The sequence below is a fragment of the Podarcis filfolensis genome (assembly GCF_964270895.1).
Source record: "Podarcis filfolensis genome assembly, chromosome: 15".
NCBI lineage: Eukaryota > Metazoa > Chordata > Lepidosauria > Squamata > Lacertidae > Podarcis > Podarcis filfolensis.
The window spans coordinates 44,333,998-44,358,397 of NC_139618.1; the positions used below are offsets into that span (position 1 = coordinate 44,333,998).

The 24,400-nt window shown below is 45.5% G+C and overlaps 1 protein-coding gene across 2 annotated transcripts in view; it reads left to right on the forward strand.

Annotated features, from left to right (window-relative positions):
• ADAM9 (ADAM metallopeptidase domain 9) overlaps positions 1–24,400 on the forward strand; it is a 108,003-nt gene that overhangs the window by 69,517 nt on the left and 14,086 nt on the right. For both annotated transcript variants that reach the window (XR_014542092.1, XM_083588501.1), the window contains exons 16-18: positions 115–298; positions 19,946–20,026; positions 22,015–22,120. Coding sequence is in view for 1 of the 2 variants with exons in the window: in XM_083588501.1 (XP_083444627.1) it covers positions 115–298; positions 19,946–20,026; positions 22,015–22,120 (371 nt within the window). In the remaining variant the exon portion in view is untranslated. The remainder of the gene's footprint in view (positions 1–114; positions 299–19,945; positions 20,027–22,014; positions 22,121–24,400) is intronic.

Below are 24,400 nucleotides of genomic sequence, written 5' to 3' on the forward strand. Positions count from 1 at the left end.
GTATATTTTCCTTTAATCCTACCAAGCCTCAAAAAACCTAAGTCGATAATGATCTGTGCATACTTTCAGAAATTAACTGTCAGTGATTTAAGTTGCCGCACCATATTGCCACAGGAACGCCATGTGTGGGAAACTACAATGTGAGAATGTGCAAACCCTTCCTGTCTTTGGAATCGAACCTGCCATTATCAAGTCTCCCATCCAAGGGAACACCTGTTGGGGTGTGGACTTCCAGCTTGGATCAGACGTACCAGATCCAGGGATGGTGAACGAAGGCACCAAATGTGCCCCTGGAAAGGTAAAGCAGGAAAGTTCTCAGGTGGACAATTGTTTTTGTTGTTTTTTAATGTATTTTTATTAAAGATTTTCTTGATTTACAAAGGTATGTGCAATGTCTCTCTCTCATATTTTTTTCCACATAACACTTTCCTTTTTCTTTTACAAATTGGTTTCATTTGTTGAGACATTAGGAAGAACAGGGGGAAAGAGGTGGGGGGGGGAGATGGGGGGGTGAGGTTGGGTGGTGATGTTTCTATTTTACTTAATATATGTGGGGTTTTGTGTCAGCGTTGCTTGTGTGGGTTCTCTGCTGTTCACTTGTGTTCCTTTGGTGGTGAGAGAGGTTGGGGTTGGCCGAGGGTGTGGCTGTTTATTTGTGGTTGGCTGTGGTGGTCTTTGTTTTCATGTGTGAGTGGGGTGGGTGGGTGTTTTGGATCAGGTTAGCCAAATTGATTTGTATGCTGTTGGTGGATTTTTATTGTTGTCTTGTTGGGCTGTGTATGTGATAAGGCGTCTTCTTCTATTTGTCCCCGTGTTAGTTTCAGTTTATTGGTTAATTTTTCTAGTAAGGCTGTTTCCCATACTATTTGGTAGCATTGGTCCATGCTTACTCCTGACAGGTTTCTCCAGTGTCAGGTTATGATGTTTCTGGCTGCTGAAAGTAGGTGAGTTATAAATTCTTTGTGGTGTAGATATGTATTATTGTATTGGAAGATGTTTAGTAGGGCCAATTCTGGAGTGATTTCTAATACTTGCTTAGTTATTTTACATATTTCTCGTATAGCTGTTGTCCAGAATAGTTGGATTTTGGGGCACTCCTGCCACATGTGGAGGTATGTGCCTGTGGAGGTGACCCTCTCCAGCGTTTTGGTGAGGTTCCTGGGCGTATTAGCACTAGTTTTCTTAGTTTTAGGTACCATCTGTAGGTGATTTTCAGAGTGAGTTCTTTTCTTTTTGTTGATATGGATTTAAAGGGGGTTTTAAACCACATTTTGGTTCATTGAGTGGGGTTAATCTCGTAGCCTATGTCATCCATTGTTTGTGGGAGTTTGTGGGATTTTGGAATAGTATTTTGTATATTGCAGATACCATCCCTTTACCATGTCCCTTTGTTGTTAGGAGGTTTTCGAAGGTTGTCGGGGCCTAGTTGCTGCTGATTTTACTACCGGATTGTTTAAGAGGGCATGTAATCGGTGATGTGTTAACCAGGACATTTGGGTGTCTTCTTGTTTGTCTTGAATTTATTGTGTTGACAAAGGTTTGTTATTTTTGTAGAAGTCTATTAGATGATATAAGCCAGGTTTTTTATCTCGAGGTTTTGTGCTGCATGATGGAATAATGGGTGGTATGCCAGGGGAATTAGTGGGGATGGAGTTGGAGATAGTTTGCCTATTTCTGTTTTCCATGCTGTCAGGGAACTGCCATCGGAGCCAAGAGTGGAGGTAAGGCTCCCCAACGATGCAGGAGAAGGGACCAGCAGGGAGAGAGAGAACACTTCCTTTGGGGAAGGAAATCGGCGTGACATCAGGAAGAAAGGGGAGCAGGGAAGGACTTCGGAGACATGGCTCCAAGACTCTTCCACAGAGGCCAGCGGGGAGAGCCCAGGACCTCCGCTGGCCACGCCCACTCTGCGCAGAAGACTTCCACGCAGGGAAGCTAGGCGGAGACTTGGCGTCAAGCAGCTTTTATGTTGGGACTTCCGGGTTAGCGCGAACGGCTAATGGCGGATTCCCTCCGAGCTCCGGAGGGAATCGGCTCTTCAGGAGCGGGGTCTTGCCGCTGCGGCGACGCGGGGACCCTTAGAAATCACAGGCGGGGAAGCCTGTGAACTTGGTGACTCGGCGGGCACCATTTGCGTCCCCCCCGACCCGTGAAGAAGCCTTTTTAAAGGCTTTGGAACGGGGGACGGGGTGAGCGGCGCGGTGCTGAGAGTCGACTGCTTCTCCTGGGGAGTGAAGCCGCGAGCCATGGTCGGAGGGCGCTGACTTCTTCCTGTGAACAATCGGACCCTAAAAGTAACAACCCGTGAGTAGTACGGAAATTGGACTTTTTAAGGAAATTTCTTTGGAATTTGGCACGATCGGGGAAGGTGCAAACAGGAAGTCCGCCTCCCCGCCTTGTAAAAGATCTAAAGCAAGGACTAGTTAACTAAAGTCGAGAGAATTGTCTTTTCGATAAAAGATATCAATTTCACGATTTGGCGATATAAGTATTAAGAAATTGTGCTGGAGGATAAGAGTTAATTTTGAGAGTTGAAGTTCCACCCCCCCCCCGGACCCGGGAGTGATCCGCGAGAGAGCCTGCTGAGGAGACATAGAGAAGTTTGACAGCTGTCAAATTTAGCTGTCAAAAAGGAAAAAGAGAACTTTGTTTCTGCTGTCTCTGCTGGATACAGTTGCTGCAACTTGGTTATATTTTGTTGAAAATAAGTAAGAACTGATATAAATTAACCTGACTTTTGGATTTTAACTGGAAAGAATACTAAGTTACTAAATCCCTCTAGAGGAGGATTTGGGTCATTACAAGAATGGCTGGAAAAGGGAAAATTCAGGCTGGGCTGGACAGAATATTTGTTCTCCTGGGAAAGTTACAAGGCCAAATTGAGGTTTTGTCTACAAATGTAACAACCTTGAGTTTAAAAGTAAATAACATTACGGAACTTGATAAGGACTTGACTCAGGAAGCCCATGCAGCTGGACAAAAAGAGGACTTTGAGAATTCTGAAAGTGTGGAGAAAGAGATATATGTTGTTCCTGAGGAGAAGGAAGGAGGAGCTGTAACCTTGCAAATGACAAAGGAGAGCCAGAGGCCTGACATCATGCTCAAAAAGGGAAACAAAAAATCAAACCAAAGGCCTGACAGGATGATTACAAAGGAAAATAAGTACTGGATGATGAAATTCTGGTTTAAATTGGTGAAGGAAGAATGGAGAGATTCCTTTGTGTGGAGACCTGAAGATCTATGGATTACAAATTTGATTAAAGTGGAAGCTGGAGTCTTGGTGACAATTGGACTTTTGGACCTTGCTTTTAAGTATGGAGGTCTGGCTGGAAGAAATTTGGACTTTATTGAGACAGAGCTCCTCCGAAATTTGGAGTTTAATATTAAGGACTATCAAAAAAACCGGCAGAGAGGAACTGAGAGAGAATTAAGAGCCTCGGACGTGAGATCTCCAGGCTGATAGAAGATTAAAACTGGACATTTGTTGGGGATCGGAACCGGGAAAGGGGGTGGTGGGGTTTGAGAATCCAAAGGGTGTATAATTATGATCTGTTTTTTTTGTTTGGTTGGTTATTAATATGAAAATTGGGAAATTCGTGGAATGGAATCAGGGTCGACTTTAGGAAAAAGATTTGTGTATTGAGGTACAAATATTGATGTTTATAAGTTAAAATAAGTTAAAAAAATGAATTAAATATAAAAAGGTTAAAAATTGGGGATAAGAACTTGTTGAACAAACAACTTGAATTGGAATGCAAGAAGGGGAAGTGTGGGGAAGTCTGGGAAATATGGTAATGAAAATATGGAATTGTAAATTTTATGTGTTTTTAAATTTTTCCTTTTTTGTATTTTTTTGTTTTTTTTTATTTCTTTTGTATTGAATTTGAAAATCCTAATAAATATTTCATTTTAAAAAAAGCAGCTTTTATGTTGGAAGAAGTTCAGGAAACACCCACTGACGGATTCTGCCAGTGACTGACACAGCCACGGAGAAAGGGCTGTCCAGCCAGGGAAAGGTTTAGCCAGACAACGTTGCCTAGAGCAGCAGCCCCCTTACGCACGAGCAACCCCAATTCCCTTTACACATGCTATGAGCATGGTCTGTGTGTACCTCTTAAGTGTTGTGGGAATTTTCCTTAGTTTGTTTGGGAGGGGTGGGTATGCTGTGGTGCAGGTATTTTCAATTGTGTCCCTCTCTAGGTGTATCCATTGTTTTGTCTCATTTTTTAGTATATATGGGATTATATGGTGTATTTGGTTGGCAATGTAATATGCTTCTATGTTGGGGCTTCCCCATCCTCCTGAGGTGGCGAGGTGCAGGTATTTGGGGCTTATTCTTGGTTCTTTGTGTGAGAAGATAAAGGAGTGTAGTTTTCTCTGCCATCTGCAGAGTTGGGTTTGGGGAATCCAGATTGGGAGAGTTTGGAATAGGTAGGTTAGTTTTGGGAGGGTGATCATTTTGATCAAGATTATTTTGTCTGAGAGGGTGGGATGCATGTTGTTCCATCTTTTTAGGTCTTTGTTTTTTTGTCGCCACAGGGGCTTGTAGTTGTGGAGGTAATAACTTATTGAGGTTTCTGGTTATTTGTACTCCTAGGTATCTGAACTTGGTGTGGCAAAGTTTTATCTTGGTGACATTAGTGAATTCTTTTTGGGTGTGAGGAGGGGTGTTGAAGCACATAGCTTCTGACTTTGCAAAATTACCTGTAGGCCCGACACCATTGCAAATGTGTTGAGGTCTCTGGTTAGGGAGGTTGCTGTGCTTATGGGATCTGCTGTTGTGACCATTAGGTCATCTGCAAAGAGCCCCAATTTATAGGTTCTGCCTTTTATTTCCACTCCCTTGGTGTCTGTGGCTGCTCGGATTCGGATTGCTAAGGGTTCCAGAGCCAGGATAAATAAGAAGGGAGACAATGGGCATCCTTGTTTTGTGCCTCTTTGGATTGCTATAGGGTTAGAGCCCATATTGTTAGTTCTGCATTTTGCTGAGGCTTGGGAGTATATTTGTTTGAGGATTTGTAGGAAGTTGAGGCCAAATTTCATGCTAGTTAGTACTGCTAATAGGTATTTCCATTCTAAGCAATCAAAACTTTGAGGATGTCTAGGGACATAATTGACAGTGCCTTGCTGTGTTTGATTAGGTTCAGTACTTTCCTGATGGGGTATGTAGTATTGCGACCAGGGACAAAGCCGGTCTATTAACTTGCATAAGAAGATTTTTAGGCGGTTGGCCAAGATTGATGTGAATATCTTGTAGTCTTGGTTTATTAATGAGATTGGGCGGTATGATTCTACTTTGAGACTGTCTTTCAGTGGTTTTGGGATGGAGACTATTTTGGAGTGGGTCCAGGTTTTGGGGATGGGCCCCCCTTTCATGATGTCATTGAACAGGCAGGTCATGTAGGCCATCAAGGGTTCTTTGAATTTCCTATAGACTTCTGCTGTGAAGCAGTCTGGGCCTGGGGCTTTGTGTGGTTTCAGGTTTTTGAGGACCGTATCTATTTCCTCTGGGGTGATAGAGCTGTCCATGAATTCCTGTTCCTCGTCAATTAAGGTGGGCATGGTCAGTCCTGCTAGGAATTTTCTGGTTTCCTTCTCAGGTGGGCTATGGGAAGTGTATAGGTTGGAGTAAAATCCTTCAAATTCTGAGGTTATTTCTTTGGGGGAGAATGTTATGTAGTCATCTTTTTTGGTGATGCAGTGTATTCTTGTTTTGAGTTCTTTTTTCCTACATCTATTTGCTAATAGTTTGGAGTTTCCCCCTCCATATTCATAGAAACATTGTTTAGAGTATAGAATACTGATCATTGTTTTGTTGATTTCTAGGGAGTCAAGTTCTCTCCTTTTTTGTTCTATAAATTGAAGAAGTTTTTTAGATCCTGTTTGTTTGTAGCGTGGTGAGAGGGCCGTGATGTCTTGTTCTATTTTTGTTAATTTTTGAGGGGGGTTGTTATATTGTCTACATCATTTACCTTGAAGTAGTTTTGTAGAGTTTTTGTGAGACTCTCTCTAATTTGTTTGTTTGTAGTTAGGATGGGGCTGAAGGACCATGATGGGGTGGTTTGTGATTTTAATGTTACCTATGTTTCTTGATTTCGCTAAGGAGATCAGACCCTGTGTGAGCAGAATGCTGTCCAGTCTGGACGTTGTACCATGGCGTCCGGATTGGAATGTATGGCTGGTGTCTCCCGGGTTTTGCTCACCCCAAATGTCGTAGAGACACCTGTTTTTTAACATTTTAGTAACTTGTAAGAGTCTCTAGTTGTTGGGGGTTTCTTTCAAGGAAGGTTGTCCATGGGGTTGTAGGGTGAATGTTTTTCGGGGATATGCCTTTCATATTTAGGTTGAGGTCACATCCTAGGATTGCTTCCCCTTTAGAAAAGGAGAGGAACTTGTCTTCTGAAAGAATTCTAGTTGTTTTGAGTTTGGGGCATATATGGAGCTGATTGTCAGTTTAATTTTGCCATCTAGTGTCCCTTTAGCGAAAATGAATGCCTTTTTTGTTTTTTAGGACTGTTGTGGCAGTGAAGTTCAGGTCTCTACTGAGTATTATAGCTACGCCATGGGCTTTCCCTGAGCCTCGTGCAACCCACTGTTGACTGAAGTGGGGGTCACTCAGGAGTTTGATCCCTTTGGGTGGGTTGTGTATTTCTTGTAGGAAGGTGATGTGCGGTTTCATGGTGTTTATGTATGAGGTGATGCATTTTCTTTTGATGGGGTTTCCCAACCCCTGTGTTGTTTAACGAACCAATGGGATTGCACTGACCTACAGTGTAATGGTTGGGGGACTAGTGGGATTAGAGTTAGATTTGGGTTAAAGAGTAGGGGGTAGGTTGTAGAGAGTTTCCTATATGTAGTCATATACGGTATGTGTTTGTTTGGGGTATTTTGGGCCATTTGGCATTTAGCCGGTTGGTCCTAGGTCTCAGCTGGTGTGGAGGACCATGAATAAGACCGGGCCCAAGACAGAACCCTGTGGCACCCCACTAGTCACTCTTCTCCAGGATGAAGAGGAACCATTGATGAGCACCCTTTGGGTTCGGTCAGTCAGCCAGTTACAAATCCACTGAGTGGTAGCATAGTCAAGACCGCATTTTACCAGCTTCTTTACAAGAATATCATGGGGCACCTTGTCAAATGCCTTGCTGAAATCAAGGTAGGCTACATCCACTGCGTTCCCTTCATCTACCAGGCTTGTAATTCTGTCAAAAAACAAGATCAGGTTCGTCTGACATGACTTATTTTTCAGAAATCCATGCTGACTATTGGTGATCACAGCATTCCTTTCTAGGTGCTCACAGACTGTTTGCTTAATGATCTGCTCCAGAATCTTCCCTGGTATTGATGTCAGACTGACTGGGCGGTAATTATTTGGGTCCTCTCTTTTCCCCTTTTTGAAAATAGGGACAACATTTGCCCTCCTCCAGTCTGCCGGGACTTCGCCTGTTCTCCAGGAATTCTCAAAGATGACTGCCAGTGGTTCTGAAACAATCCATCTTGTCCACAATTTGCAGTGTTTGAAACAAAAACAGCATTCTAGGCAATACATTCATCTTTATAGCTGCAATTCGACCCAACTAGGAAAGCTTCAAATTTGACCAAATTTCTAAATCTTTTTTCACTTCCGTCCAACATTTTTCATAATTATCTTTAAATTAGTTCCCATTTTTTGCTGTCATGTTAATCCCCAAGTATTTCACTTTCTTGACCACCTTCAGACCTGTCTCATTCTGAAACCTCTCTCTTTCAATCGATGTTAAATTTTTCTCTAAAACCTTAGTTTTTAACTTGTTCAGTTTGAATCCTGCCACTTGACCAAATTCTTGAATTATTTCTAAAACCCTTTTAGTACTAGATTCTGGCTCCTGTAACGTCAAAACTAGGTCATCTGCAAATGCTCTCAATTTGTACTGTTTGGCTCCGACCTGTATACCTTTAACCAACCGGTCCCTTCTAATCATATTCAGCAAAACCTCCAGGACCGATATAAAAAGCAATGGGGAGATTGGGCACCCCTGTCGTGTCCCTTTTTCTATCTTGAATTCTTCCGTCACCACATTATTTACAATTAATTTAGCCTTTTGTTCAGAATATATTGCACCTATACCATTTTGAAAACCTTGGCCTACCCCCATCCCCTGTAGGTTCTTTTTCATAAAACTCCAAGAGATATTATCAAAAGCTTTCTCCGCGTCCACAAATATCAGAACTGCTTTAGTGTTTATATTCACTTCTAGTTTTTCCAGAATATCAATTATGTTCCTCAAATTATCAGACAAATGTCTTCCCGGGAGAAAGCCCCTTGATCTTTATGAATCTCTTCTGTGATGGGATGGTGAGCTGCTTGTGCGTAAAATCCTGATCCCTCAGAGTTTGGCTAAGTCCCCAAACCTCTGTCTGTGATGGAGCTCCTTAAGCATGGCTCCATCAATCGCTCGTTGAATCGGACAGTGGGCGTTTACGGAACTTCTTCCAGCATAAAAGCTCCTTAACGGAAACGCGTCTTCTGGACTCTCGGCGTGACAGTTTCCGCCGAGGAGTGGGTGTCCCTACGGGAGGTCCTGAAACCTCCCCACTGTTCTCGCTTGAAGTGTCTCTGAGCCCTCCCTCCGACTCACTTTCCCTTGGAACTCCACTTCTCCCCCTGCTGGTCCCCTCCTCCGCTGAGTGGTCTCTCTCACCCTCCATGAGCCCTTTCACCTCCTTCGTCTCAGATGACAGTTCCCTGACATCCACCTCCCCTCCAGGGCCCCCTTCACCCCCTTCCCTCCCCTCCTCTGCGGGAGGCGAGGGAGCAAAACCCCTGAAGGAACCTCCCTCATCTTCCGAAGTTTCGAACACTTCCCTCCACCTTTTGCTGTTTCCGGTTTCCAAGTACTCCTCCTCCTCGGAGTCTGTACATCCTTCCAACTCCGATTCCCTGAATCCCTCCAGTTCCTCCTCATCGTCGGTGGTGCCAAAGTATTCCCTCCGGAACCTCGCTACTGGCTGAGGTTTCCTGGGGAACCTTTGGTGGAACGTTTCGATCAAGACCTCGTCATGGACCTCCTCTGCTTTCACCCAGGTGTTTTCCGACTCCGGTTCCCCTTCCCACGCGACCAAATACTCCACCTGATTACCCTTCCACCTGGAGTCGATGATTTCCGCCACATAGTTGCGGCTTTCCCTTTCTTCTATGGCTGGCCCCCGTGTGGATACCCCTTCACCTTCCCCCCTGTATGGTGACAGTAATGACCTGTGGAATACTGGGTGCAGTTTCATGTGGTTCGGTAACCGGAGTCTGAAAGCCACTGGGTTGACCTGTTGGATGACCTCAAATGGTCCCAATCTTTTGGGTCTCAATTTCTTGCAACCCCCCTTGAACGGCAATCCTTGGGTAGATAGCCAGACCCGACTCCCCACCCTAATTGTTTCACCTTCCCTTCTGCTCTTGTCTGCCTGCCTCTTATATTCTTCTTTGGCCCTTTCTAAGTTGTGTTGGAGTTGACGATGGATCGCTTCCATTTCTTCTACAAAAAGTTCAGCGGCCGGAACACTCCATCTCTCTCCTCCTTCCCCTGGAAACGCCCTGGGGTGGCACCCATAATTAGCCAAAAAGGGGCTCATCCCGGTGGACACATTCTCTGCATTATTGTAAGCAAATTCCGCTAGTGCCAACTTTTCGACCCAATCGTTTTCTCTGTCATTGACATAACACCTCAGGTATTGTTGAAGGATACCGTTTGCCCTCTCCGCCTGCCCATTGGTCTCAGGGTGCCTGGCAGTCGAAAAGTTGACCTCTACGTGCAACAAGCTCATAAGCTTCCTCCAGAATCTGGACGTGAACTGTTTCCCTCTGTCGGAAACCACCCTCAAGGGGGCGCCATGCAGCCTAAAAATATGTTCTACAAACAATTTCGCTGTCTCTTCCGCCGTGACTGCATGTGAGCAAGCTACAAAGTGACCCATCTTAGTTAACTGGTCTACTACGACTAGTATGGCGGTTTTCCCCTGGGATTTGGGCAGATCAGTCATAAAATCTATCGACACCGCCTCCCACGGTCGTTCTGGTGTGGGTAACGGTTCTAATAACCCCGCTGGTGCCCGCCTTTCTCCTTTGGCTCTCTGGCATTGGTCACACCTTCTCACATACTCCCGTACATCCTCCCTCACCTTGGGCCACCAAAACTCCCTGGTCACCAACCACATGGTCTTGTGTTGCCCAAAATGCCCCGCTGTGGGATTGTCGTGCAGCTGTTTGAGTACTCTCCCCCTCAATTCCCCTTCGGGTATATATAGCGCCCCTTTGTAATACAATGCCCCGTTTCTTTCTTCAAAACCTCCGGGGTCTTCTCCCTCTCTCCTTAAACCTCTGAGCTTATCCTGGGCGTACTCATCATTTACCGTTCCCTCTACCAGTTCTCTTTGCCCCACCCAGGCCGCACCACACACCCAGTGGTCCTCTGGGATAATATGTCTCTCTTCTGGCGCTCCCTCCCCCTCCAAATATTCAGGTTTGCGAGAGAGAGCGTCCGCTCTGATGTTTTCTGGACCTGGCACATAGCAGATTTCAAAATGGAATTTGGAGAACTCCTGGGCCCATCTCACTTGGCGTTGGTTGAGCACTCGTGCCGTTCTCCAATACTCCAAATTCTTGTGGTCCGTACACACTTGCACCTTATGCTGTGCGCCAATTAGTAAGTGTCTCCATCTCCGGAACGCTTCGTGAATGGCGAGTAGTTCTCGGTCATATACCGTGTAGTTCCTCTCGGATTTGTTCAGCTTACGCGAAAAGAAGGCACACGGTCTCCATTCCGACTCATTGCTCCCTGGCTGAAGCAGCACCGCCCCCACCGCCCGGTCTGAGGCATCAGTTTCCACTCTCATGGGTTTTTGTAAATCCACATGCAGGAGCTGTTCTTCCGAAGCGAATGCCTTTTTCAATTCCTCAAAAGCGTGCTCCGCCTCCGCCGTCCAAACAAATTTCTTCTTGCTGCTTAGACAGTCCGTGATGGGATCCGTTAAGTGGGCAAAGTTCTTGATGAATTTACGGTAAAAGTTCCCAAACCCTAAGAACCTTTGCACATCTTTTTTCGTTTTCGGTGTCTTCCATTCCAGCACCGCCTGGACCTTGCCTGGATCCATGGCTAATCCCTTGTCTGATAGGCGGTACCCCAGGAATTCCACCTCCTTGGTGTGGAACTGACACTTCTCCAATTTCACCCACAACTGGTTTGCTTGCAGCTGGCTCAGCACTTCCCTGACATCCTTTACATGCTGCTCCTCATTCTCTGAATATATCAGCACGTCATCGAGGAATGCCACGCAATTCTTGTAGAGCAAAGGTCCCAGTACATGGTTCATGAGCGATTGAAAACAGGCGGAGCCTGCTTGTAATCCAAAGGGCATAACAAGATATTCGAAAGCCCCTAGGGGGGTGAACATCGTTGTCTTCCATTCATCCCCCTTCTTTATTCGTATCAGGTTGTACGCTCCTCTCAGGTCCAGTTTCGTGAATATCTTTCCCTTCCTCACCCTGGTCAAAATGTCATCAATCCTGGGCATGGGGAAAGTCACTGGTTCTGACACGGCATTCAGCCGCCGGTAGTCCACGACCAATCTCGGTTTATCCGTGTTTTTTTTGTCCACAAAAAACACTGGGCTGCCCCCCACCGCTCTGGACTCTCTGATGAAACCTCTCTTCAGGTTTTTGTCAATAAACTCCCTCAACTCCTGCATTTCCCTGTCTGACATGGCGTACAGCTTGCCCACGGGGAGCTGGGCCCCAGGGACCAGGTTAATTTGGCAGTCAAAGTCTCTATGCGGTGGTAGTTTATCTGCTTCCCTTTCGCTGAAGACCTTGCTCAGGTCAGCGTATTGTTTGGGCACCTTCCCTTTGTCCGCCACTTCCGTCCCTGCTAGGGAGGCTTTTGCCCCTTCTGGCACCTTTCCCTCTTTGCAGTGTTCCAGGCAATGTGCTGACCCAAAGGAGACCACTCTCTGATGCCAGCCCACTAGCGGGTCATGCAACGCTAGCCAGCTCATTCCCAAAATGACTGGCGCCCCTCCCAGGGTGGCTACATTGAACGCTATCCTTTCGGTGTGCCTTGCCACCCTCATAACCATTGGGACGGTCTGTAGGCTAACTTCTCCCCCCAACAGCTCCCTCCCATCGATCGTGGTGACCTGCAGGGGGTTGCTTAAAGGGAGTGTCTGTATCTGGTGTTCAGCTGCAAACTCCTTGCTCATAAAATTACAGGAGCTGCCTGAGTCCAACAGCGCTTTGGTCTTTAGTGGGTATCCATTTGCCAGCTCTAGCAACACCTCTATTACTAGGGCTGGTCTTGGAGGTTCCGGAGTGGGCACTTTTACTGCTCCTTGGCCTGTCTGCAGTGCCCTGACAGTGGCAGACAGGCGTTGGCTTTTACTGGCTCCTGGACTTCCTCCTCCTTCCCCCCAACAGCTCCCGCCATCCCTTGCCATTCCTTTCTTTGCGGGCAGACTCTGGCAAAGTGACCTGGCTGCTGGCAGAGATAACATTTCTTGGCGCTCTTTCCCTCCTTCTTCCTCCCTTCACTGGGATTTGAAACTGCGTGCGCGCGCGCTGTTCCAACTTCCATCGGCTCTCCGGGCGGGAAACTTGGTTCTGGAATCTCTGGAATGCGGAAATCCCTCCAACGCTCTCCTTTCCCCTCCCGCTTCTCCAAGGCTCTTGCCTCCTGGCGGGCTCCAATGGTCAGCGCTGATTTGGTCAGCTGGTCCATAGACTCCGCCCTGGGCGCCCGGGAAAGTTCGTCTTTCACCGCCGAAGAAAGCCCCTCTTCAAAGAGCATTTGAATGGGTTCCGCCGATAAGTCCCACCCCAATTTATGTATCAACATTGTAAACTCAGTCCAGTACTCACGAACCGATCGGCTCCCCTGTTTGCAAGCCATCAATTGCCTGCGCACCAGTCCCTGTTCAATCTCGCTGGAAAACATCAAATCCATGGCGCGAAAAAACTTCCTCGCGTCCTTCAGCATGTCACTATTCCCTGCCATCAGGGGCCTCACCCAGTCTCTCGCCCCCCCTTCGAGATGGCCAATCACAAACGCCACTCGCGATGCCTCATCGGGAAAGTCGTTAAACTGCAGTTCGAGAGCATACTGCATCTCTGTCCTAAAGGCTTGGTAGTTCCTGGGGTCCCCCCCAAACTTCTGCACCATTCCTGGCATCTTTCTTGCTAGTGTAGCGCCTTTTGCCTTTTCTGCATCCTGCGCCCTCCTTTCTTCTAGCCTCGCCGTTTGCATTGCTAGCTGGAGTTCCAACACTCTGTACCTTTCTTCCAGACTTGGACTTTCTCCAGCTCCTGCTGCTCCTCCGGCTCCGGCTGGGTTGCTCATGATGCCTCTCTGCACAAGCTGCTTTCAGGGACTGTCCGATTGCTGTGATGGGATGGTGAGCTGCTTGTGCGTAAAATCCTGATCCCTCAGAGTTTGGCTAAGTCCCCAAACCTCTGTCTGTGATGGAGCTCCTTAAGCATGGCTCCATCAATCGCTCGTTGAATCGGACAGTGGGCGTTTACGGAACTTCTTCCAGCATAAAAGCTCCTTAACGGAAACGCGTCTTCTGGACTCTCGGCGTGACAGTTTCCGCCGAGGAGTGGGTGTCCCTACGGGAGGTCCTGAAACCTCCCCACTGTTCTCGCTTGAAGTGTCTCTGAGCCCTCCCTCCGACTCACTTTCCCTTGGAACTCCACTTCTCCCCCTGCTGGTCCCCTCCTCCGCTGAGTGGTCTCTCTCACCCTCCATGAGCCCTTTCACCTCCTTCGTCTCAGATGACAGTTCCCTGACATCTTCCATCAATACCTTTTTCAATCTCTTGGCCAAAATGTCAGCAAAAATTTTGTAATCCACATTAAGTAACGATATAGGGCGGTAGTTCTTAAGCTGAGTCTTTTCAGTCTCTGTTTTCAGTATAAGTGTAATATACGCCTCTTTCCACGACTCTGGTGCCCTCTTCCCTTCCAGAATTTCATTGCAGACTTCCTTCAAAGGTTGTATTAACCACTCTTTCAAAGATCTATAATATCTAGAAGTCAGCCCATCCGGTCCTGGAGATTTGCTCAATTGCATATTTTGAATGGCACCTTCTACTTCCTGTTCAGATATTTTATAGTTCAACATTAATTTACTTTCTTGAGAGATTTTTTGTAATCCATTTGTTTTCAAAAATCGGTCTATGTCCATTTCTTTCTGTGGCCCTTGTGAGTATAATTGTTTAAAATACCTCTGGAAACAATTTCTAATCTCATTTGGGTTATGTATGTTCTTTCCTTCCACTTCTAAATTTGTAATAGTATTTAATTTTTGTCTTTTTTTCATTTGCCAGGCCAACAATTTCCCACATTTATTAGCTGATTCAAATGTTTTTTGTCTCATTTGTTTAATTTTCCATTCTATTTCCTGATTCATCGTTTCCATATATTGTACTTGATAAAGTTTTATTTCTCTCAAAATCTCCTGCGATTTTGGTTTTACCCTCAATTTCTTCTCACATTCTTTTATTTTCTCCAAAATTTTATCTTTCTTCTCATTTTGACTTCTCTTCTTTATTGCATTCTGTTGTATCAAAAACCCTCTCATAACAGCTTTGCTTGCGTCCCAAATTACTCTTTTCTACATTAGTGTTCATATTTATTTCAAAATAATCTCTCAAAGTTTTTTGGGCCTTTTTATACACTTCTTCATCTCCAAATAGGGTGTCATTCATCCTCCATCTGAAGGAGCCACTTGATATTTGCTTCATCTCCATCCTTACAGCGTTATGGTCGGAGCAAGTTTTTGGGCAGATTTCCACTTTCTTTATCTTTGGTGCCATTCCTCTAGTTACCCATATTTGGTCAATTCTAGTCCATGTCATCTTGGCTTCAGAAAAGAAGGTTCCCTCTCTTCCCAAGGGGTTCTTTGTTCTCCAAATATCCACTAAGTCCATATTGTCTGTCATTTCAAAAAAGGTTTTTGGTAGTCTACCATCCTTGGTAACTACCTGTCTTTGTGCCTTGTCCATGTTTGTAGATACAACTCCATTCATATCCCCCATCAAAATCAGATTGTAATCCAGATAGTCCAATAATGTCTCATGCAACTTTTTAAAAAATTCAGATTTCCCCTCATTCGGTGCATAAATTCCTACTATCAAAAATTTCTCTCCTTGAACTTGGATTTCAATTGCCAGGAATCTTCCTTGTTCATCTTTAAAAATAAATTTCGGTAATAATCTCTCCTTTGCATATATCACAACTCCTCTTTTTTTAACTTTATCGGATGAGATAAACTCCTGTCCCAATCTCTTATTGATAAGTAATTTCCTGTGTAACCTTGTTACATGAGTTTCTTGTAGACAAATCAAGTCCAATGGTTCCTTTTTTAATAAATAAAAACACTTTTTCTCTTCCGAGGAGAGTTAAGACCGTTGCAGTTCCAACTTAAAAGTTGCAGAGCCATGATGGGGTTACTTCGCTTTACCTCCGACTGCACCAAGTGTCTGTTCTTGTTCTGTCAATGGTGTCTCTTTCTCTGGGCCGTGCAATCCAAAAGATAGGTTTGCTATATCCAATATTCCTTTTTCCAGTGCTCTTGGCTCTTCTCCAGATTCCACTTCTTTCTGTAGATCTTCTTCGTGGTCTTTCAGAAACCTGTCTTTTTCGTTAACTGATCTTATTTTTATCTTTCTTCCTTTGTATTTAAAGGATAGACCTTGGGGAAATTCCCACCTAAAGAGAATTCTATTTCTTCTCAACAGGGCAACTAAATCTCCGTAGTTAAGCCTTAAATCCAAAAGATGTTTTGGAATATCCTTAAATATCTCCACTCTTGAGTCGTCAATTTCCAAAGTCCTTTGATAGTGCAAGTTCAAGATTTTATCTCTCTCCTCTTTTGTTCGAAAGGTAATCAAGCAGTCCCTCACCTTGTTCCTCCTTTGTCCTCTTCCGAGTCTGAATGCACTCACTATCTTAAATTCTTCCTTCCCCAAGTCCTGTTGCCAAAAATCTGTAAATTCCTGTGTAAGAAAATCAGCCAGATTATCATTTTCACGTTCTGGTACCGCCCTGATTCTTAATTTTTTTTGTTTCTCTTTCAATTCAATCATAGACAATGTCAAACCGTGATCCTCCAATTGCTTATATACTGGTGGTATCTTCTCTTGAGTAGCAGTTGCAATATCTTTTGCTTCTTCAGCTATCTTTCTGGTCGAAGCAGATTCCTGTAATAATTTTTCAATAGTCTGTATATTGGTATTCACCTTCTGTCCCAAATTATTAATACTTGTAGTATTCAAATCAATTTTAACTGATGCTTCAGCTACTTGTTTATTTGTCTCAGCTACCTGCTTAGCTAAATTTTCCAAGCAATCATTAATTTTCCCAAGTGCTTGTGCCAAAACGTCTTCGGACGACATAACTTTTAATTTGACCTGTGAAGGGGCAGCCCCTAATGTTCCAGATGCTCCAGATGTTGAAGCCCTTCGCTGCTGCGCAGTGTCTGTCCGATAGTGTCTTCCAGACCTAGTAGTCTTTTCCTGCACCAGCTCTATCTTTCCTCTCCCATCTGCCATAACACTCTCATGAAAATCCAAGGTCGCTCCCACGGTTAGAGATTGTTTTGAAAAGGAATTTTCCTATAGTCCAGTTGTTATTGTAGCAATGTCAAACCTCCTCTAGGGGGGCACAGTAACAACCAAAACTTGCAACTTTTAAAGACAAATATAGTCCTTATGAGTCCCCCAATTCACTGGAAAACAACAGTTTCAGGCCACTTAAACAGTTACTTTAAAACCAGGAGAAGTCCAGAAACACTGTATCTCTTTTTGCAGAGCAAGTCAAAAGTCCTCTGCTTACCGATAGGCTTTCCACCGAGCGGCTTCCCTTTTCTGGGGGCAGTCCGTTCCCAGGTTTTAGGCAGCAGATTTTAGCTTCCTTTTCCTCTTATTTTTGCAGGTAAATACACCTCAAACTTTCCCCCCTCCTCTCCTGCAAACTGGAGGGGAGACCGCTTTCCTGATGTTAAGATTTAAGTCTTTTTCCAAAACGTCCTTTCAAGTTTCCGCTTTACAGTCTCTTTGCTTTGATCTGTTTACAATAAGGGAAGGCAGACTTCCTGTTTATACCTTCCCGCTTCGGTGTCAAATTAGCTTATTCTTTTAAATCCAATTTAATCCTACTCACGGGTAGTTACTTTCAAGTCCAATTGTCCCAGGAAAAAGTCAGCGCTCTCCGATAACAGCTGTGCGGCTTCACTCCGCGGAAGAAGCAGTCGACTCTCAGCACCGCGCTGCTCACCCCGTCCCGCTCCGGAGCCCTTAAAAAAGGGTCCCTTTGCAGATTGGGGGGGCGCAAATGGTGCCCGCCGAGTCCCCACGTTCACAGGCTTCCCCTGCCTGTGATTTTTAAAGGGTCCCCGCTTTGCCGCAGCGGTAAGACCCGATCCCACGGAGCTAGTCCCTCCGACACTCAGAGGGAATCCGCCATTAATCGATGGCGCTGACCCGGAAGCCCAAGTTTCTGAGGTTGTTCCATACCTCTTCCTTCTTTTTGTAGCGTGTGAAGCACACAATGATGTTTTTTGGGGGGTGGGGCGCTGGGTTTCGGCATAGGTTTTAGGGCTCTGTGAGTCCTCTCCAGGTCATCTACCTCAAGTGTCATGTTTGGGATTGTATCTTTCAGCCAGCGTACAATTAGGTCTGCTGGGCTTTTCTCCTCTACCTTTTCAGGAAAGTTGCGGAAATGGATGTTGCAACGTCTATTGCAATCTTTGATATCCGTTTGTTTGTTTGATTCTCATTTCTGTGTTTTCTATTTCCAGGTGATTTACCAGTTCATCCAATTTCTTATTGATGTGTGTGTTCTCCCCCCGGTATTGCTCTATTATTCTTTCTTTCATTTGGTTCTTGTTCTCTAGAGCTTTCATTTTGGAGGTTAGATCGTTGATTAATATCTGCAGGGGAGCCACTGTGGCCTTCAGTGTTTCTGCTAATCTCGCTTCCATTTCCCTCAGATCTCGTTTAGTTGTTGGGTGGTCGTCATCTTGAAGGGGTGTTGTGGTCTCAGCGCTATTTGCCATCTCCCTGGTTGGTGTCATCTCAATCTCCCTAATGGTTTTGGTTTGAGGTCTGCTTGGCGTCCTCTTGGAGTGTTGCGGTTAGGAGTTGTGGTGGTGATGGTTCCTGGATGTTGTTGGGTTGCTGAGCTGAACAGGCGTTGTTGACTGGTGTTTTACAGAGCGTTCGGATTAGGTGGCCATTTGTGTTGAGTCTAGGCTGTGGTCGCCTCAGCGGTGCTGCCAGAGCGGGGGGGGGGGGGTAGGTAAGCTGACAGGCGGGTAGACCAACAGACAGTTCACATAAGGGGGAGGGGGTTAGCAGGCAGAGATGCGAGAGACCAGAGAGGTGGGGCCAGGGGAAATGTGTGTTTGAGGGGGGTTATTTGTGGTTGCACCCGTGTGTACACGCCTGCGCACTCATATACGCAAAAGGGGTACTAGGGTCCAATTAAGGTGGAAGGTAGGGTTAGGAATGTGTTCAGGAACAGGACCAGACAAAACAGAATATAGCCAAAAGGTGGAGGGAAAAGAGGAAGAAGAAGAGAAAAGAGAAAAGAAACAAAGAAAAAGAAAAGGGGGGAAGGGGAAATTAGAGTAAAATAAAAGGGAGGGGGAAGACAGAAAGGGGGAAAGAAAGAGAGAGAAGGAGAGAAAGTAGAGTAATAACAGTGGTAATAGATTGCAGTGATAGTTTTAGCTATAGTATGAGAGGGGAAAGTATAATACAGTGGTATGCGTGTATGAGTGTATGTATGTGTTTTCTTTAAAGAGAGAGAGGAGGAAAGGGGGGATGGAGAGAGGGAGGGGGGAGAAAAAGAGAGAAGGAAGAGGAGAAATGAGAAGAGGAAGAAGAGGGGGTCGGGGAGGGAGAGGTAACTGTAGCAGTGGCAGTGGTGTGGGGAAAAGTTTTTTTTTAAAGGAGGGGTGGGGGAAGAAACAGCTCCCCCTTAAAAAACAGACCGGCAAACAGGCTCTCCTCTTCTTTCTTTGATGGTGACGGCAAGGTCGGGGCTCCTCTCTCCCTTCCTCCTCTTTTCTCCCCCCCCCCCCTTTCCCTTTGTTGCTTTGGCTCCGAGGTCCTTTCAGCCTCGGAGCTCCGCTGAGTTGTTGGCGGGGAGGGAGGTTGTGCCTCCCTCGGTAGGCGCACCAGATGCCCCAGTTCCCCTCTGGCGGTGGTGGAGGCAGAAGCTGTGGGGTCTGGGCTCCTTTCTCTCCTTCCCCTCCTGCTTCCTGCTTCCGTGCTGGCTCCGAGATCCTCCTGACCTCGGGTGGCCGGGTGCCCTTGGTCCCGGCTCGATCAAGGTCACGGGGGGGGGGCTGCAGTTATTCCGGGCGCCCCCAGTTCCTCTCCAGTATCGGTGCTGGCGGCGCTGGCAGCGGCAGTTCCAGCAGCCCAGGAGCCAGCCAGCTAGCTTTGTAAGTTCTGGCTGGCTTCAGGAGCTGCTCGTTGCCGTGGCGTCCCCATGCTGCCTTAACTGGAAGTCCCGAGTGTACCCTTTTTGAGCGGGCAGAACTCCTTTCATGCTCCAAGGCAGAGGTACCTGCTACAGCGTCTTCTCATTTTGAAGGATCCTGGATCAAATGCGAGAACTGCTTTTTGCTTTCTCATCAGTCAAATGGAAGGGTATAACTTTGCTGTCAGTTCTGTCTGTAGATTGCTTAACGGATTGTTAAGAGCGGCCCACCAAATGTGCAGTGGATGTCTCAGGTGGACCATTGTGTGAGTTTTCCTTGTTAATCCTAACAGATCATTTGCAAGAGAGAGGATTTTGATCTGTGAGGAAAGCTTTAGAAATGAAACTTTAGATTGGGCAGACACATCACTTACTTTAATTTAAGGTTTGCAGTCCCAATCATAATGAATTTGTGTGTGTCCTTTCTTTCAGATATGTAAGCACTACCAATGTGTTGATGTCTCTGTTTTGGGTTACAGCTGCAATGCAGAGCATCAGTGCAATGGACGAGGGGTAAGCTGACAAAACCACGCCAAATTTCTAGACAGTGCTTTCTCCAGGGGTTACTGACTTGATGCTTTGTTTTGTTCTGACCTCCTCTCTTGGGCTTTCCTTTCCCCTTTTTTCAGAAGGTGCTGGAGGGAGACTTGGTTCCATTGAATGACGGACAGGTAGGAGCTCCAGCAAAGGAACAGTTGAGAGCTCCCTTCAAGCTTCTGGTTCTTCCTTTGATGCTCTGCCCTTATCTACCTGCATTATGTCAGGGGTTGGATGGGTGGACTTGGCTTGTTATTTGATACTGCTCATATTGATCCAGAGCAGACTCCAGCATATAGTTAGCAAAAACTGAAACACATTGCAGGATTCCCCAAAAATAGACGGGTGGTAATTCATCCAGCAGAGCTTTACTACTGAAGGTAAATGAGCATAATAATCACAAATCCATATATCTTCAGAAATGGCACAGTATATTAAGTGAACAAGGCTACAGTTATGAAGAAATTAGAAGAAAAATTGGTGGAAACTTAACCAAAGGTGGTATTCCTAAAGTTTTGAAGAGGTAAAAGGAGATTACAAAATCAGACTGGTAAAGGTAGGAAAAGGTTCACAACAGCAAGTGACGATAGAAGAACTGAGAAACTGTGGCTACATGACAGAAGAAAATCATCTGGGTTTATACAAGATGACATGGGGCAATGTAATGTGAAGTTGAGTGCAAGCACCATTTGGCGCAGACTGCAGGAATATGGTCTAAATACTAGAATTCCAAGGAAAAAGCCATTATTGTCTCTCAAACAAAGGTTGAAATGATTAAACTGGGCTAAAACCCATGTTAGCTGGACAGCAGAAGAATGGGACAGTGTTATTTGGAGTGATGAGACCAAAATCTCCTTGCTTGGTAGTAATGGCAAGAAATATGTGAGGTGAAGAATTGGAGAAGATTTACATCCTACTGCATTGCACCTACTGTGAAACACCGAGATAGTGTTACGATCTGGGGTTGTATGACAGCAAAAGGTGTGGGAGAAGAAACTAAACTTTTTTAAAAAAAAAAATAGTTTCTTCTCTAGCACGGCGAATCGTCAGTTCCGCTGCTACCCCAGATGGCAGCCTCATTTCCTGTCATGATGTTTCCTGAGTCTCAGATAGAAACAAGTGTTTAATGCAGGGGTCGGTCAGCAAACCTTTCCAGCAGGGGGCCGGTCCACCGTCCCTCAAACCTTGTGGGCGGGGCTGGACTATATTTTGAAAAGGAAAAAAAGGAACGAATTCCTATGCCCCACAAATATCCCAGAGATGCATTTTAAATAAAAGCACACATTCTACTCATGTAAAAACACCAGGCAGGCCCCACAAACAACGCAGAGTTGCATTTTAAATAAAAGGACATATTCTACTCATGTAAAAACATGATTCCTGGACCATCCGTGGGCCGGATCCGCCCCCCGGGCCTTAGTTTGCCTACCCATAGTTTAATGTATGAAGCAGTGTGGAATGTGGATGTGTGGTGTTTTACTGATGAAAGTTTGTACTCATTGAGGGGCAGTATTTCAATATGAGTAATGTATGTTCTTTGTGGGACGCGGGTGGCGCTGTGGGTTAAACCACAGAGCCTAGGACTTGCCGATCAGAAGGTCGGAGGTTCAAATCCCCGCAACAGGGTGAGCTCCTGTTCCTCGGTCCCTGCTCCTGCCTACCTAGCAGTTCGAAAGCACGTCAAAGTGCAAGTAGATAAATAGGTACCGCTCCGGCGGGAAGGTAAACGGCGTTTCCATGCGCTGCTCTGGTTTGCCAGAAGCGGCTTAGTCATGCTGGCCACATGACCCGGAAGCTGTACGCCGGCTCCCTCGGCCAATAAAGCGAGATGAGCACCGCAACCCCAGAGTTGGCCACGACTGGACCTAATGGTCAGGGGTCCCTTTACCTTTATGGTCTTTGTACTTTTGTCCATTTACTGTATTTATTTTTCACTCTTTGCTTGCTGCTTTTCATCCAAACAGGTGTGCAATAGCAATAAGAACTGCCACTGTCACCCGGGGTGGGCCCCTCCCTACTGTGATGCCAAAGGATATGGCGGCAGTCTGGACAGTGGACCTCCATACAATGGCAAGTACCTGAACCACACACCTTCCTGTCTTTGGTGACGCCTGGAGGTTGGGAAGTGACAGCTGCTCCAAGAGGCTTAAGTCCTCCTTGGCTGGTATGGTGGTGGCTTACTGTGCCTCTCTAGTTTTGTTTTCCATGGGAAGAGGAGCTTGGGTTTTGGATAACCAGCCATTGGAAACTTAGGGCCTCTGGATTGGTGGGGGGAATCTTACAACTTTCAGAGCTTTTGTTTGTCCTGGGCCAACTTTCTGCAAATGTCATTGGGGACAGAGGAAGCTGCTTTATCCACCTAGATCAGTATTGCTTAATGCTTACCAGAATTTCAGCCAGGGATCCTCAGAGAGGCCATGGACTGAACCTGAGACCTTCTGCATGCAAAGCAGGTGCTCTGTAACTGAGCTATGACCATTCCAAATTCATGCACATGTTATTTTGAAAAAATGTGGGGGGAAAACATTGAATTTTTTGGTGCCTCAAGAGTCCAACAAATTGATTATGACTTTAGCTCATGTCTGCTTTGTCAGGTGCATAAATTAATTCTCAGTTAGCAGGTATATGCAGGAGAAAATTGTAAGGTGGGAGCTGAATGGCAATAAGAAGCAAAAATTAAAGTCAGTGATAAAAAAATGTGTACACCACAGTCTGTCTTGAAGGCTTTCACTCTCTTGTGCCAACTTCAAAACCCCCACAAACAAATGAGGAAGCATGAAAAATACAAAGGGACAGCTACAGTAACACGTTTGCAATTGAAGCAGTTAAGAGTAAGGACCTGGAAGAGACCAGTATTCAAATCTCAACTCAGCCATGAAGCGTGTTGGGTGACTTTGGGCCAGTTGCTGTCACTTAGCTTACCCCACAGGGTTGTTGTGAGGATAACATTGAGAAGTATGGACACACCTCAAGCTCTTTGGAGAAAAGCTGGGATATGAAATGCCAAGTCCACAAAATTACTCTCCAACAATATCTTTTTAAACATTTTTACTAGTCCAATTCCTTGGGCATGTTTTTCTTAGGCAAGTTGTGGACTTCCAACCCAGCTGAGCCTTTTAAGCATACAGACACTATTCTTGCACATAACATAGAGACAGTAAAATATAAGCAGCAAAGCCCAGACAGAAAAGAAAGGGGAAATGGAGAAAGGGAAGAGGGGAAAGAAAGGAAAACACCAGATTATCATCACTAAAGCCCTTTCATATGGCACATATTTCCACAACATTTATCTGGATTTCTCTTCTGTAACTTAACATTGATAGGCTGCTACTTCTTTGACTGCTGTTCTGTTAAGTAATGGCAACCGGTTTTTTTTAAAAAGCAAAGCAAAATCCCAAGCCAGGAATCGCACACACAACAAGGACTTCCTGCATATTGTTCACACTCGCTGTGTTTCAGATGTGTGACTGATGAAGGAGTGCTTTTAGGGTCTTTGCTTTGACTTAGGATAATATTGCAACATTGCCGCTTAACTTACCATTTATTGTTTGAGCACAGACACTGCACTGCATGTTGTATTAAATTCAGACAAAAAAGCAACCCCTCCCCCAAAGGTATAGAAGAAGGTCCCAGATACAGTATAAAGATCCATTTGCTCCTAAAGACCCAATTCCATACAAAGGTTGGTAACAATTTTTAGTGTTGATTTTTTGGGGGTCATACCATGCAATCCAAGTTTCTCTTGGAGAAGACAATCAGATTGATGGGCTACTGGACTTTTTGTGGTGGATTTTTGTGGTGGGTATTATGCACAAGGTAAAGACTGGCACAACATCCTTTGAGGCAACAAATACCGTTGTAAATATAATGTAGATTAAAGTAATTCTATTATTGTTCCATTGTTTCCCCTATGCTTTTAGGTGTTTTATCTCTAAGCCACCTTGAGTCCCTGTCAGGGGAAAAGGCGTGGCATAAATGAACAACAGCAACCACCTCCTGCATCTTCCTCCCTGCTCACCCTGCAGCCAACAGGCACTCTCTTCACTTTCTGCCCAATAATAAAGCCACCATTCCGCATCACCTTTCTTACCCAATTTTATCTTCTCCATGTCTCCTACTCTCTCCTTTTTGGCAACTCTGCTGTGTACCCCCATTTTCACCTGCACCCCATTTCCCCTCCCTTCTCCTTCCCTTTCTCAACTCTCCCTGGCACACAGGCCACCCATATTTCTAGGCTTATTTTGCAGCTCCCTTTCCACCCGCTTGCTATGATGGAGATGTTGCTGTACCTTAAAGACAAGCTGAACCTTAAGAGCAAACCTGTCCAGTTAGCTTGCTCACTTAGAGCTG